The sequence below is a fragment of the Athene cunicularia genome, assembly GCF_003259725.1.
Source record: "Athene cunicularia isolate RWA chromosome 3 unlocalized genomic scaffold, athCun1 chr3_part1, whole genome shotgun sequence".
NCBI lineage: Eukaryota > Metazoa > Chordata > Aves > Strigiformes > Strigidae > Athene > Athene cunicularia.
The window spans coordinates 26,706,893-26,722,920 of record NW_020799097.1 but is presented as its reverse complement, the minus strand read 5'-3'; the positions used below and the strand labels follow the sequence as shown (position 1 = coordinate 26,722,920).

Genomic DNA, 16,028 nt, shown 5'->3' with positions numbered 1-16,028 from the left:
TTGTTGAATTTTTGGTCTTTTTAGTTCCATTCAACAAAATGTGGTTAGGATTCTTAATCATGTACATTTGGGATTATGGGCAAAATCCTTGCCATGCTTCAGTCAGCAGTTGATCTCCCACTGTGGCTTCAGGAGGGGCAGAAGTTCACCTTTTAACTTAACATTTCCATTACTTTATAGGTCGAAGTATCAATGTTAAATCCGCTGGCCTGATAGGAAGACATGGGCCTCAGTCAAAACAACCATTCATGGTTGCATTCTTCAAGGCAAGTGAAGTGCTTTTCCGTTCTGTCCGAGCAGCCAACAATAAAAGGAAAAATCAGAATCGCAACAAATCCAGTAGTCATCAGGAGTCTTCTAGGATGCCAAGTGTTGGGGGTAAGATGAAGCTATGATTTACTAGCCTGCTTATAGGAATTATGGGTACCTGCTCAAATGCAGTGGAGCCACAGCAGTTCAACGAGATACTGCTCATTGGCTGAACTGTCAAAGACTGTCTTACCACTCCATTTCTACCTGCCCCTCTAGCTTTGCTTAAACATCTTTTGTTATGTTGATCCTGAGCATGATTTACATTCTGTGAGTCAGGTCACTTACGTGTATAATGGCCGTGAAAGTGTCAACTGTTAATGAGTTTAGACCAGCTGACATGTACTGATGTAAATACACAGTGTATTGCTGAATGGAGTGAATTCAATCCCTTATTTACCTGAAAGGTATTGACAATAATGCATGTAAAAATGTTGTTAGTCCCATTAGAGCCTGGAATAAATTTTGCTCCCATTCCTTTATGAAATGTTCCTTTCAGCTGGAGTCAAAGTCACTTCTAAATATTCTCACTTTTGAACAAACGTTTCTACTTTCCAGGGACAGTATGTGAACCTGTATCTTTCTAAAAGCATGGCACATCTCGTATCAGCACATGAAAACCTCAATATAGATGTTATTCTTAAACCCCATGGATGTCTGCAAGTAAGCAAATTAGTATGTAGTGTAAAGAATTCAGCCCGGGAGTAGAACTCACTATTATGCATTACTTATATCCATCTGAAGAACCTTCACAGTGGCAGATAGAGACCTAATGTAATGCATAAGCTTTTCCCTGATCTTCTGCACAAGGATGAATTTTACCTTAACAACCACAAACTGTTATTGAGTTGTTAAAGAAATCATAGAAATTAGTTTGATAACTTACCGTTCTAAACTTTTAATTTAAAAGTTTACCTGATGATCGAGTGGAATAACATTCCACTTTGAGGTTAAAAATTAGTATGAAAACGTACCTGGAAAAAAAAGTTTTTCACTCACAGCAGTAATTATTACAGCTTCAGTACTGGGCTCAATTTTATTTGTATATGGTGTATAGGTAGAAAAAGCACTGAGCTATTTCTCTAGTTTCCATAGAGGACCTGAGCATAGTTCTTTCTGAGGTAGATGATTTAGACATGTATGTTCCTTTGGAGCTTATGAAAAGCCCCTGACATTTGTTAAGGCACCAGGGATCTCTGTTTACAACTGGTTTTTGTTTGGGGTTATCTGAGTGTTGTAAAATTTTCTGATAGTCTGTATGACTACACAACAAAAGCTCATCTGCACAATTAGCTTCTAACCTGTTATTAGTCATGTTGCAGGGGAGCAGTTATAAATAAATAATGAAAGAAGTCCCAAAATGGACAATTTCAGCTTTTTATTAGTAAAAAAATAAATTAAAAATCTATAGCAGAACAGCATGTTTTAAATTATTCATTTATGAAGTTATATTAACTAAACACTCTCTTCATTAACTGCTTAAAGTTCTTCAGATTTTTTTTGAAACAATGTAAGTTAAAAATTGACTTAGCATCTTGTCATTCAGATGTGGTTTAAACGTGTACATCAGTTAAGCTTCCTAGCTGGTGCTCGCTCTAAATTTATTTCAGTGGATGAATTGAATTTGCATTTTGTGTTGTTCAGAATGACCAGCTTTTTTTCTGCAGAAAATGTTCTTTCTATTTCACTGGTACCATATGATGTGTGTCCCTATTTTCATAAAACGGCTTTGGAATGAACGACAAAACATGAGCGTTATCTTGTGGGTTTTTCTGGTTTTGGTTTTTATTGTTTTTTTGGTTTTTTTTTTACATATGGTCAAACATGATCTGTGCAACTGCATTAACTCCAAAATACAATCTCTTACCTCAAGGGTAAGTAATGTCTCTGCACAAAAAAATACTTTAACAAGAATTTTCATATTTCCTTGAAAATGTCTACTAATTTTGAGAATCACACTATTTTGGGGGAATGGAAAATCATCTAAGTACATAGTACACATAGGATACCTAAATATAAATATCATACTTTCAGATTGAATCTTATGGTTCTAGTCCATTAGGAAATAAGAACTGAACAGATTTGTTAAGCTGACATGATTATAGCAGGAAAGCTGAACACAAGCTCCTTGCTAGTTTAACCTGGGAAAAACTCAACACATGCCAGCAAGTTGCATCATCATGAGAACTAACTCAGGAATAGGTATGTCTCAAACGACCAGTCAGCCTCATCTGTGCATTCAGTTGTGTTTCAGAGCTGTTGTAAAACAACAAAAATCAGAACATCTCTAGTGAAATGTGCATTATGAAACAAATTTTCTCCTAACATCTTGAAGTACGTGCAGTTGCATCAAAGGCAGGGGCATTGACCTCTGACTGGAGATGAAGGCAGCAAGATATGGGCAGGCTGGAACAGGTGGAAAAGCTGAAGGCAGAAGAGTAACCTCAACCTCACAGAACAATGTCCTCTGTAGCAAAAGAGGAGTAGTTCCCACACCATGGCAAATCAGCTTCCATGGTCTTGTCTTGCAGTTTGCCTCAACAGTTCCCATACAACAAATAAAACCTCTCCTTTTATTTGGGTGCCATTAATGATCAGTGATGGGACTCTTCATAAGTGATTCAAAACCACATTTTCTTTTAATAACTATTGCAACAATACTCATTAAAATCTGCAGATGAGCACGCTGATGGCTACAAAGGCAATGTGCAGATTCTATCCAGATGCTCCAGTGTGCAAAAAACACATGGAAGAGAGAACACATTCTTATTTCCCATATCTTTGCATCTTTGCAGAATACAGTCCTTCCATAGGGAGAGCCATTTTCCTCCTATTCACCAGTCCCAGGAACTGGGGAATATGCTGAAATCCTGCAGGCTTGTGGGAGAAGGCTAATTCTCCTAGTTCTCTATAGCTTCCCAATAATGAGCAGTGCTTTCAAAGTATAATTTAACTCTTCATATTTAAACCACAGAAAAAACCTAAGAATATGGCCTATCATTTTCCTCATGGCAGACTGTCAGTGGACCATGCTCAGTTCTTATTTACCCCCTGATGCAAGACAGTGTTGGTGTAAATGACAAAGTGATGGGCAAATGCCCTTGTGTGACGTAGGGCCTTGTTTCTGAACTTGTTACATAATCTTGTATCTACAGTATCTACGTCACACATTGACTATGAAAAATGCTCATCTACATAGCCAGAGATTATGTAGCCAGACCCAGATAGGTATGCTGTCATTTCTGTCTCACAGTCTGATTATACTTCTATTTGCATATTAATCCCAGTTTTTACTACAGCCATGCCTTCCTTTTCTCCTTGCTTTTTTCTTCTTTGATTTATGTTTCTTTCCCCCTCCTTTCTTTCCTTTTTTTTTTTTTTTTCTCTTTCTTCTTCCATTTGCCTTGCCTTTTGTCATATTTCTTTTGCCTGTTGCCTTTTGTCTTCTTCATTTTTCCTTCTTGTTTAAGTTCTTGGACCTCAGCAATTAGCTTTACTGTATTCTCAGTACATCAAAAAGGAAAGCCCCACTGGGCAACTCAGTTCTTCCCTTCCAAAGGACAATGCATTTTTTTAATTATTCATGAAGATATACATAAACACAATGTGAAGAAAATAAAATCTATATCTGTCAGTTATTATAACAGCTGGGCAACTGTTGACAGATTTGGGGTCAGCATCCCTGTGTTGCTAAGATCTTCAAGAGAAGATGACCTCAATGCAGCGTGAAGGCAGACAGAATTAAACTTAGCATTCAGACTCCACCTGCCTGCTGTGCACAGAGGATTGAACTGTTTATTACTCACGCAGTTGTAATTTTGTCAAACTGTAGATAAAAGGAAAAATATTTAAAACAAATCAAAACAAGACAACTTTTCCCAAAGTACATCACATAACTCTTCCTTAAAACAAAAGCTGGCTTAATTTTATTTTTTTCAACATCATCTAAAAGAAGTGTAACTGGGCACTAGAATATATTCACATTTAAACAGGAATAGTGACATACACCAAGAAGTTCAAAAACAAAGTTACATATTTTTTGTTCATAATGCAGTGAGATAAAAACAAAAAACAATACATAACTCTGCATTTCCTGAATTTTACTGGTTGGTGTGCCACTAATTGATTAAAACCACAGTACTTTGTGATAGCATATATAGACATGTCTAAATGTCTTTATTTCCCTTAAAAAGAAAAAAAAATCCTCATTAAATCTCTTCTATTTTCTTACCCCTTTTCACAGCTCTTTCTGCTACGTAGGGGTTTGGACCCCAAATACAGTCCCTGAATAGCTGATGAACAATGTTTTCTTAGTCACAATAGCCTATGGTTTTGGTTCTTGACAGAATAAGCATATGGGTCTTGAAGCTACAGTATGTGAAATTGAATCCTTGGCACCAGATCTTATAAATGTCACATTTGATACTTAAATGAAATTTTACATTACACACAACATTTGTCTTACATAAAAGATAGAATTCAAAGAAGAAATACAGACTTGCCTGAGCTTCACTTTCTTTGTAGGTGTATAGGTTAGATAGCTTGCATATGAAATGCAGACCATCTTATCAGGTGTTCTGGTGTGACTGTTCATCATCCACCTGTTAGTCTCTTCAATAATACAGAGTATGGAGACAATGAAGACATCTATGCAATGATTTACATATCGATTATTCAGCCTTTCTCCTTTAACTGTAGGGACTTCTGCTACATCCTGGTGCAAAAACTTCTGTAGATACTCTTAAATTTGAAAATGTCACAACTGAAAAAAAACTGGCAGAAGCACACTCTTCAGCTTTTGTTTGTTTGCCTGCTTGGGTGCTGTCTAAAACCAGACTGTGACTTTCCTGACTTTCTCATATGCATATCTTCATAGCTTTCCACATTTTTCAGTCATGGTTTTTCTACAAAGTTACTTGCATTCTACTTGGCTGAATTTGAAATTCCCACTAACAGCTGCAACTTAGAAAAGCTCAATATTTAGCTCCTATGAGCACTGTTATCCATCAAAATCAGTATATACATCCTTGTGAAGAGTGATCAGTGAAACATAGTTCAACTTTTTTTCATGTTAAATTTCCTTTACTTTCCACTACCTTCACTTCTAACGTGTGTGCAGAACATTCTAGATTATCACAGACAACTCAGCGCAAAGTATGACTAAGTGGTTTCTGTTATATTATAGGCATAGAGATTTTTGAAAACTTGTGATGTTTTAGGTCATCTTGCCTTGCTTCTAGTGTCTATTCCAGAAAGTCACAGGACTCCCATAGGATGTGGGTATATATTTTGACCTTACATGCCCTGGGACAACTGAGAGTATCTGAGATGGCAGCAGGTAACTAACTACTTGTACAGAACCTTTAATGACCATCATTGAGAATCAGCCCATGAAGGGCCAGGAAAATACCATAGGAAAGAAGGTAGTATTCATCTCTAAAAAGGAATGAGGATTTGAGGTATGATAGTTTAGAAAGCCTAATTTAACATCTCTGGTGGTACTAGAACAAGTTATTTAGTATTGCAAATAGATATATCTTGACGTACAGTTTTTGACACAGTATCAGGAGACATATTGGGCCCCAGGTCTGTTCAACAGAAAGTAGGTACATAGCCTGTTAAAAGAAAAGTAAAAGCATATTCAAAGAGCATGTTACCAATAAAATTTGGGTGGGTAATTTGAATGACATCTCATTGAGGCTCTTCTGGATCTGATTCAGGCCAATATTTTATTGGATGATTGATCACTCCTCCTGGATCTGGTATCCTCTGTGAACTTGCAAAGAGCACACTCTGTTCTATTGTCCAGATTACTAGCAAAGAAATTAATCAGTATTGGCACCAGTACTGATCCTTTAGGGACATCCCTAGTAACCAGATGCCAGCTGGAATTTATAGCACTGATCACAACCCTTTAAGCCCAGCAGCCCAGCCAAGTTTCCACCCATTATATTCTTTACCTATCCAAACCATATCTGACCAATTTGGCTCTAAGAATACTATATGAGACCATATAAAAACCTTCCTAAAAGCAAAGTGAACAATGCCCAGTGCTCTTTAAAAGCTCACAAAGCTCATCATCACAGAAAACAGCCAGGTTGCTTAGGTACAGTCTGAACTGGTAAATCTGTGCTGACTGTTCCCAAACACTTTCTTGTTCTTCATGTGCCTGGACACATCTTCCAGGAGAATTTGCTCCACAGACTTCCCAGAAACTGAGGTTAAGCTGATTGCCCTTCTTGAAGATTGGTGTGACATTTTCCACTTTTGAATCATCAGAAATATCTTCCAGTCACTGTGAACATTCAAAAATGGCAATTGCAGTGGTGTTGGTTAGCTCATTCATTCCCCACCCTGAAATTCAACCCTTCTGCTCATATAGACTCGTGTATCTTCGATTTGCTTAAGTGGTTCCTAACCCTTTTACTGTGGATAGAGCTTCAGTCACTAGGCCTGGGGACTTTGGAGTCCTGAGGGTAAATCTTGCCAGTAAAATACAAGATGAAGAAATCACTGAGTACCTTAACCTATTCTGAGACCTTGCCACTAGGTCCTCTGCCCCACTGAATGATGAATCTGTATTTTTCTTTTTTTTTTTTTTTTCTTTTGCTATGAATATGCCTGTAGATGTCCTTCTTGTTGACCTTCACTTTCCTTACAAGTTTCAATTCCAGATAAGCTTTGGCTTTCCTAACATACATCCCTGCATGCTTAGGCAATGTGTTTATATTATTTCCATGTAGCTCATCTCAGTTCTACATTACATTTATTTCTTAGTTGAATTTGAGTTCAGTCAGGAGTTTCCTATGCAGCCACAGGGGCTTTGTGCCATATGTGCTTGACCTGCACAGGAGAGTGGACTCACCTTGTGCTTCTCTCAGAGGCTGTCCTGGTAGATCATCCAGCAATCCTGGTCTCCTTTGCCCTCCAAGCCAGTCTGCCATGAGATCACGTGAAGATCTCTGAACAAGATGAAAACTCTTCTCTTAAAGTCCAGGGTTGCAATGCTGTGATTAATCTTTGTCATCTCTCAGAACCTTTTAACTCCACCATATCATGGTTGCTGCAGGTCCATCATGCTGCAGTTCTCATCAACATCCTCAACCCATCCTGTTCTTTATTGATTGATTTTTATAAATACAACATAATCCTAAAGACATTAGGCAGGACTATATAAGAAAGGCATCTGGAACTGATCATTTGACAGTGTGGTTTTGCTTCAAAACTCCCGTTCTGGGATATACTCTGAGAATATAATCTGGAAATTGTAGGAAATATTTTACTTTATTAGGCATTGTGTTCAGTTTTGGTCATCACATCTTCAGAAAGACACAGATAAATTGGAGAGAACCCAAAGAAACAATGATAGCACAGATCAGGAAAACTGACAAGAAGCAGTTGACAAATTTGCAGAAAAGCTCCTTTAGGCCAATTATTTGAAGAGTTTTCTCTAAGGATAGTGAACTTCCTTTAATTTTATGTGAAAAAGGCCTCTCTCTTAATTTTCCAGGAATTTTTCAACAGAGACCCTCCCATCCCAGCCTCAAGTCTGGGCTTAATGTTAAAAAACTGTTCCTAAAAAAATTCTATTCCTGAAAATGAAGACTTTGTTTCTTTTTCAACGTCTTCCTTGTTTGTTCGGGTGGGTTTTTTGTTGCTGTTGTGAATTTTAGCCAATTTTAGCCAATGGTTATTTTGGTCTGAAAAAGCTACTTCAAGCAATTTTGAAATGGAACCAGAGGAGACAGCGTGATCTTCCTGCATGCCTCACTGATAGCATCACTTGAATAGCACTATAAACCAACTCTGGGGTGCTAATATGGTGAAGGCATGACCCTATTACCTTCCTTTCCTGTTTCTCAGGAACAGTAAGGAACACGTACTAGATTTTCTCCAAGATAAAGATTGCTCTGGAGAAGCATGTATGGAAGGTTCTCTATGTCCTTCTATCCTGACATGTCAAACAGTGCAAAAACATCCAGGCCTTTAAAAAAACATCTCTTAGTCTACTTGTTTACTTTAGTATTACCAAGTAAAGATCATCACCTGGTCAACATTTCCATGGTAAAAAAAGGAGGAGTACAAAATGTGCTAATGTTTAACAGACTTGGAAATTCTGTTGCTTCAGGACAATTTTCATCATTGTTTATCTTTTGTATTGGTTTATTTTCTTTACCTAGTAATTAAACCTGCACCATCGTACAGGTGACTTGTCCATATCTTGGATCAGGGTCTCACTTGTCCTCCTTCCATTACCTGTGTGCATATTATCAGAGTTGTTACCTAGCTAGGCAGCAAGCAGACATCTTGTGCACGTTTCCCCTAATGCTGTATGCATTATCTTGTCTGTGTACACCAATTTTATCAGGCTGACACTGCTGATTCTGCATTTTCAAGTTCACACTGCCTTTACGACCAACCTTAGGAATACAAATGACAGTGTGTTTGTTTCTTTCCTTTGTACAGCTTGGTGAGGAGTTCAAAAATACCTATTTGTTGTCAGTTCTAGCAATGCTTCTAAACATTTTATTATTATTTTCTTCTTGTAGATTATAACACAAGCGAGCAAAAGCAAGCATGTAAGAAACATGAACTTTATGTGAGTTTTCGAGACTTAGGATGGCAGGTATGATTAGAAATGCTGTTTCCTATCAATTCAAATCAGAACAATCTATTTTAAAGTACTCTGTTATTTACAGTCTGTTTTCTTCATGGTAATTGGTATTTAACTAATGACAGACAAGTTCTTTAATTTTGTATGTGCATGTTGTAATTAATCCCTATCATTATTGCTTTACCTTTTTTTGTCTGCTATTCTCTCAAAGATTTTGCATACATTAATGGCTTTATGACCTGGATTTATTCACAAAAAGATAAATCTAACCTATTACTCAGATATGAATAGATCTGCAGTAAGTGTAAACAAAATCCCCACATTGATCAATGGAAATTTAGAAATTTGCACTTGAATTCTCACTGGTTCAGTGATGTCTACTGCAGGTCAAAGAGATTTCACTGGAGTAAGGTTCTTAGGTACCTAGAAGTGGTCTTTATAACACCATAGCTAGATGTATATAATTTATGGGAAAAACTTGTCCTGCCATACAGTAACAAAAAAAGAAGGTACTTATAGTAAAAGGTTGTAAAGAGAGAGGCAAGACATTATGAGAAAATAGAGATCAATGAAGGGTTTTTTTCCAGAAAGCAAGGAGATCTCTATAAAGAAAGAACAAGAAGGCCATCAGCAACCTATAACCTAGAAATACTGCACAGGTAGGTAAGAACTCAGAGATGGCTGTCTGTGAATTTCACATTTCTCTGCATTATTTCAAAACAATTCTCCATGAGCAGAACAAGTCTATGAGGAGAAAAAGTGTGCTATTATCTTTAGTGATAGCTCATCCTTTACATATCTAGCTTAGATTCTCATATGGCCTCATTAGTTTGACTGGTATTTTGTAGTATACTTCTCCTCACAGCAGTCTGAAGAAGTAGGCAGAGATAGTTTTCCCAAGTCTGCAGAGCATAATCACCCTGTCCATGGCCACAGACCAGACTTGTGGTATTGACTTGAACTCAGGCTACTGAACAAGTGAGCCATTGCCTCTCTGTAGATCACAGATTTTTCCAGGTATCAACCATTATTTTCATTTTTTGAAACAGTAAATTCTGATATGTCCCAAGATGTGCAAGACACTCAGATCAGTCACTCAGGGTGGTCATAGAGAAAAGAAAATCTATGTTTTTCACAAAAAATACTTGAATTTGAAGTTTCAGTTGGAAATCCAAAGCTACACTGTGCAATATTTGATCCGTGAAATTCAGGGTGAAATGAGATAAAGAAACAAAGCCCAAGAAGTAGGCACTTCCCACAGCACCTCCATTACCTTTGCCTGTCAAAGGAGGAATTCAGCAAACTAAACACATAGCTTTCATTAACATTTTAAAATATTTTCCCTCTTGTGTTGTTTTCCCCATGCTGTGTTACTAGAAATACTCAAAATGCATGATTCGGCAACATTCCAACTGGTAATCTCTAGCAATCCTCAGTCTCACGCAATAATACAATTAATGGTATTGAGTATGCCGAAGAAAAAGAATTCATTTTAATTGCTTTTGCACCAAGAAGTGCTCAAGATTTTTGGTTTCGGAAGAAAAGTATTCTGACGAATATATTTGGACCTTTAATTCTCCTTATAGTTTCATTAGGTGGTATTCAGTACAGATTTTTAAATTTAATTTAATTTTCATCTGAGTTTTGCATGAACAATCAAATACTTCTTTTATTTTTTTGGCAAAAAAAGTAATTTAGCATGCCACATTCTGAAGTTCATTTTGTCCTTGGATGTCTCAGTTCGATATAGTTTTAAATTCTCTGAGAGATGAAAAAAAAAAGAAAAAAAAAAGATTGTGTGGGTTTATGTGTTCTTGTTTTAGGATTGGATTATTGCACCGGAGGGCTATGCTGCATTTTACTGCGATGGAGAGTGTTCGTTCCCCCTCAATGCCCACATGAATGCAACAAATCACGCTATTGTTCAGACTCTGGTATGCCTCTGCCTCTGTTGTAGTTGCTTATTTTGCAGTTGTGTCTTGGAGCAGGGCTATTTCTTCGTCTCTGTTTACTAGTATTATACTTTGGTTGTTTCTGGATAAATGATAACCCATTTCAAATGCATGTTTTGATGATTATGCTGGAGAGAGGATGAACTGTCCAGAGTCGCCTGTGTAGTAGGTTTCCCTATCATCTCAAATGCAATAACCCATGAGAAGACTGTCATATTACTGGAGAACTGTGTAGACAGGAACCAAAGGGGCCCCCTGCTCCCACTTCCAAGAGTTTTTTGCAGCTTATTGAAGCTCCATGTTAACATCTACATGCTATACCTTCCAGAAATGTTGACACTTGGCCACTCTGTGGACCTCTGTTGTCAACTGTTGGCAGAGATACTTAAAATGTAATTCAATGTGAAGTTTTGCAAGCAGATGCGTTTGCATGTAAGAAATGGTGTTCAGTCATGCCTGGCTAACAAAAGCAATTTATAAATAAGTGGATCTGTTGCTCTGCCTGGTACATGTAAAAGGGGATTTGCAGCCAGCTTTCTGCCTCTGCTAGTTCTTACGTTAGTCTTGTGCATCAACTGGAGCAGCCAAAATTATGATCTTAGTTGAAGCAGCTGGCTAAGCCTCCTATACATCAGCAGCATTCAGCTACAGAAATCAAGACCTTTAGACCATGCCTAAATGTAATGCTCTGAGCCTGAAGTCTGGTCGTGATTTTTCACCTGTGCCAGCTGAAGCACTGACTCTGAACAGCATCTTTATTAGCAGAATGATTAAGAGGAGGAATGAGAGAGATACACAAGGAGGGAGGAGGAGTACAAAAGCAGAACAGGAAAGGGTTGCCATCCCTAATTAGTTCCTGGAAAGGTCAAGAAATTCAACTGCAATTAAAGAAACATGGGTTTAAGGCTTCCTCTGTTTTAAACTGATGATAGGAAAGTATCCTGACCATCAGAATATGCTGATAAGTCTGTCCATGAATGATGATCTTTTTCTTTGATTTTAACATTAAAAATCTGGGCCTGAAAAACATTTTTCCTTTCAGAAATGAGTGCAGCTACTCCCCTCCTGGGAAACCACCCCCTCCAAACCAAAACCCCACACCAAAGGAAAAAAACAGGAACAAACAAACAAACAAACAAAGTCTGATTTCTTTCTTAGAAAATAAATTCTGCTTGTGAAAATTGCCAAGTATTTCTGCATGAGAGGGGTATTTTAAACCCTCAGTATGTGCGGAGACCTTTTCCTTTCCATTCAGCTTTTAATTTATGCACCTTCTCCAAGTCCAGACACCAATGCAACATTATTCCTCTATACCAGAATTCAAGTCAGCAAGATTTACAAAAAGAAGGGAAAATGTCAGAGTTTGGAAATAAATAGGGGTGTGGTAAGGGGTTCAGGTGGAAAGGAACAGCAACTGCCAGTTGGCAAGGAATATAGTAATGTGCCTGGGAGACAATGAAGAACAGCATATATGCAATCCTGAGCTGAAAAGAAATAGGTCAGCAAAGCAATAGTTCAGCATTATGCAAACATTGTCCAGAAAAGTTGCCAGTCTCAGTGAGATCCCCAGGTTAGAGTTCCCTTCTGCAATTATGGACTGTTGAATAAGAAGTGGCCCAGTGCTACTTTCTCTTGTGTGCCTACCCTTTCCAGAAATGGTTAATCTTTCCATTATTAAGAAATCTGTATTTGTCCTATTTTTTAAATAGAATACTTAAATTTTCCCTCCTTTTCATAGCCTTTTTGGAATTGTGTGTCTCCCTCTGCATGTACTGTACATGCATTCAATTGTGCAGCCAAAAAATCATGAAGCTAATTAAATTTTAACTGCACATAAATTAGATGAGATAACAGTAGTTGAATGCTTTCTGGTTTAAATTATACAAAATTCAGATTTACACAAGGTGTGCACATGGGGATGGCTTGGGAAACAACTATTCATGCACCCCACCCTAATCCATATGTAATCATCTCCCAGCCATACTGATTACACCATTCTAAAAAAGCCCACTCTTTGGGATGGGAAGTGATTTTTCCTTGGTACCCCTCCAAACTGTAATGACTCATTTTTTTTTCTTTTGTAACAAGAATAGGAGAAATGCTGGGCCAGTACCTCTCTCTCTTCTTTTTCTGAAACTGAACTTAGGCAGACAGATGATACATATAAATACAAGACAGACTCCATTTAATGAATTATATGAGCTTTGTTGTCCTCTCTCTCTTCCCATCGACCTGAGAACAGGCACTGGAGTTAGTATTGACTTCCTGGTCATGGGAGTCAGTAGATCAGCAGGTTGACTTGCACTGACTTCCAGGCTCACTCTTGAAAATGCTGTGAGCATCACTATTGTGTGGGGCTAGCAAAGCCATGTAGCTCCCAGCTGGGGTGGCAGGGGCTAGAGGGACCAGGAGTTATGGCAGGGCAAACATCTGCCTAGACAAGGCACAATCATTCTTTTCTTTAGTGCTTTGCTATTCATTTGTTAAACTGTTTTTAAATGTGTGTCTAAAACCTTAGTAAACTGCTACTTTAGGATTTATTATTGCTCATTTCAAAAGACCTTCTCATGGTAACAGTTATGTAAAAATCGTTTCCTGATAGACTGTTCTCTGTTGTCTGGCAAAGGCTCTGCGCTTGTATCAACTGCAAGACAGATGGCTCTAACAGATTTACAAAGACTTAACATACAAACGAAACCTATTACTGCTGAAGTCTTCATCCATGCCTTAATAATCTCTTGCCCTCTCTATTACAACTCCCTCTTTTATGGCCTCCCCAGTTTCCAAGTCTTCAGCATGTGTAGAATATTACATCCAACCTTCTTTCAAGTACAAAGAACTTGTATTTCCCCCATTTTCAGATATTTCCACTAGATCTTGTTCGTTCTGGGATGATGTTCGAAACTCTTTTCCTTCTCTTTAACCTTTCATTGATATATTTCAGCCCAGTGAACATAAAGCCTTCTCTGCCTCAGCCCTTTCCCCAAACCTTCCGTCCAGCTGACACCCACCTTAAGAACTGATTTTTGTTTCAGTGGAAGTAAAATTGGACCCACAGATGCCTAGATAAGACTTTAAAATGCACTCATGCTGTCTGAAAACCCACATCTTACCATTTCATAGGCTGAAAACAGCTTCAGTATGAGCCTTTGCCTGCACAGCCTTTGCTGTCTGAAACAGACTTTCCTCTATGCTGAGACCGTGACACAAGAAAGCATTTTAGCATATGCTGCGGTCCCAGTAGAGACGGGGACTTCAGCCTGTGCTCCATGTTAAGTACTGTCCTTAGCAGAGATGGCACTGACAATATGTTTAAGTGTTTTCCTGAGCAGCTGCCTAACATTTTTTCTAAATTTCATCTGAAAACCAACTTTCTTTCTTGGCCGCTCCTCCTCATTTATCTCTCCATCTGCTATTATTGTATAACTCTGCCTGCACAATTGAAATCAGAGCAATGTTCTGGAGGTAAGCTGTGCTTTAAAGTTGCTAACCAAGGAAAATCTGTGACCACAGCACTCTCTGAATTGCAAAGACATGTTTTGCATTGATGTTGCCCTTGTACCTCTCTGTTTGATATATGAGCTATGTATTTATCTGTCTTTCAGGTTCACTTGATGTTCCCTGATCATGTACCAAAGCCATGCTGTGCACCAACAAAACTGAATGCAATCTCCGTGCTCTACTTTGATGACAGTTCCAACGTTATTTTAAAAAAATACAGGAATATGGTGGTGCGTTCATGTGGCTGTCACTAGAATTAAAAAAAAAAAAAAATCTAAAGCAGAGGGTTTTATTCAGAATTGTAATAAAGTCAAGATAGGAGCCTTGCTGATGAAAAGGCAGTCCTAAATTTATTCCATTTCATGTCATCTCTCATTTAAATGTACAGTATAATGTGTATAGTAGCTTTTATTTATTTAAAAATATAGTCTGTATGAGCAAAATTTCAGAATCATTTATTTGATGGGTCACCTCACTACACAGTAGAACTTCCCAAACTAATTTTTCAATTGACCATACTGGAATCTATTTCATTCCATTTCAGTATTTTAAAGTAAAGCCTTTGTATAGATTTTTTTAAAGCTAGAAACTCAGAACTCCTGTAACTGCTTCGTATTGTTAAAGGAACTAAAATACATTTGGTCATATTGTGCCAATGAAAACTGTGGCGGGGTATTTATTTAGAAAAAGGCACAGAAAAAAAACTAAACAAAACTGCTTGGCTAAACGTATTTTTTCTTTTAGAAGTTCTGCTCCATTAGAAAAAGTGAAATGTTGAACAGTGCTTAAGTAAATAAATAGTAGATAGAAAATAGAAGTGAAAAGATTGCACATAATTGTTCTATTTTCTTTAACAAGATGACTGTAACTGGAGTAGTATGTTACTTCTTGGCTTGTGGGCTGCAGAGTTTGCAAAAGGATCAAGAGCTTTGTGAATTCTGTGGAGACACTTTCATCTCTATCTTTGACTTTTCAAGTTAATACTAAAAATTGAACTACAACATTCTTACCTCAAATCATACCAGTCTATTATCCATTACATCGCTCCGGCAACAGAAATCAAAACCGAGGTTTTTCCTCTAAATTCTGCTTTGTTCTTTCACTATCAAGTATCACATTCCCATTAAATGCACAAGTTACTATATACACAAAATATACACAAGACAGGCCATGGAAGAGCTTTGCTTTACCTAGCTCCCACTTTTGGATGGGTTTTCTGAGTATGCAAGGGACGGCACAGGGGATGCAGCAGTTGTCACCTGTTTAATTGAGAATCTTGTCCCCAGTGGTGACTGCTTTCAGGCAAAGATGAAAACCACATTTTATAACGAGCCATTGGGTGATTTGCAGCCTACTTTTGGTCTCATCTGTTTTTCTATCTGGTGGAGATCGGTTTAAATCATGAGACTTATATGGGATATCTTTCCCTTATTTTAGCATTAACTATTGGAACTTTGAAAATTCTTAAATCCGTATAAATAATTTTTAATCTCCCTAAATTTTTGGCCTCAAATGAAATCCTGTGGTTGTGAATTGCACAATTAATTACAGATTATAATTACTACCACCCATATGCTTATTTTGAATTAAGCACATTTAATATCTTGGACGCCCCTTTGTTTTAGTGCTATGAAAATAGGAATATAGAATTT

At 37.6% G+C, this 16,028-nt stretch overlaps 1 protein-coding gene across 4 annotated transcripts in view; it reads left to right on the top strand.

Moving 5' to 3' along the window:
- Nucleotides 1-15,429, top strand: part of BMP5 (bone morphogenetic protein 5) — a 59,299-nt gene extending 43,870 nt beyond the window's left edge. For 2 of the 4 annotated variants that reach the window (XM_026846296.1, XM_026846297.1), the window contains exons 5-8: nt 181-378; nt 8,859-8,935; nt 10,747-10,857; nt 14,481-15,423. In XM_026846296.1, the coding sequence (XP_026702097.1) occupies nt 181-378; nt 8,859-8,935; nt 10,747-10,857; nt 14,481-14,630 (536 nt within the window). In that variant the 3' untranslated portion in view covers nt 14,631-15,423. Of the gene's footprint in view, nt 1-180; nt 379-8,858; nt 8,936-10,746; nt 10,858-14,480 lie in introns of all 4 variants that reach the window. The other 2 variants (XM_026846293.1, XM_026846295.1) reach the window with 2 other exon arrangements.
- The last annotated feature ends 599 nt before the right edge of the window (nt 15,430-16,028 follow it).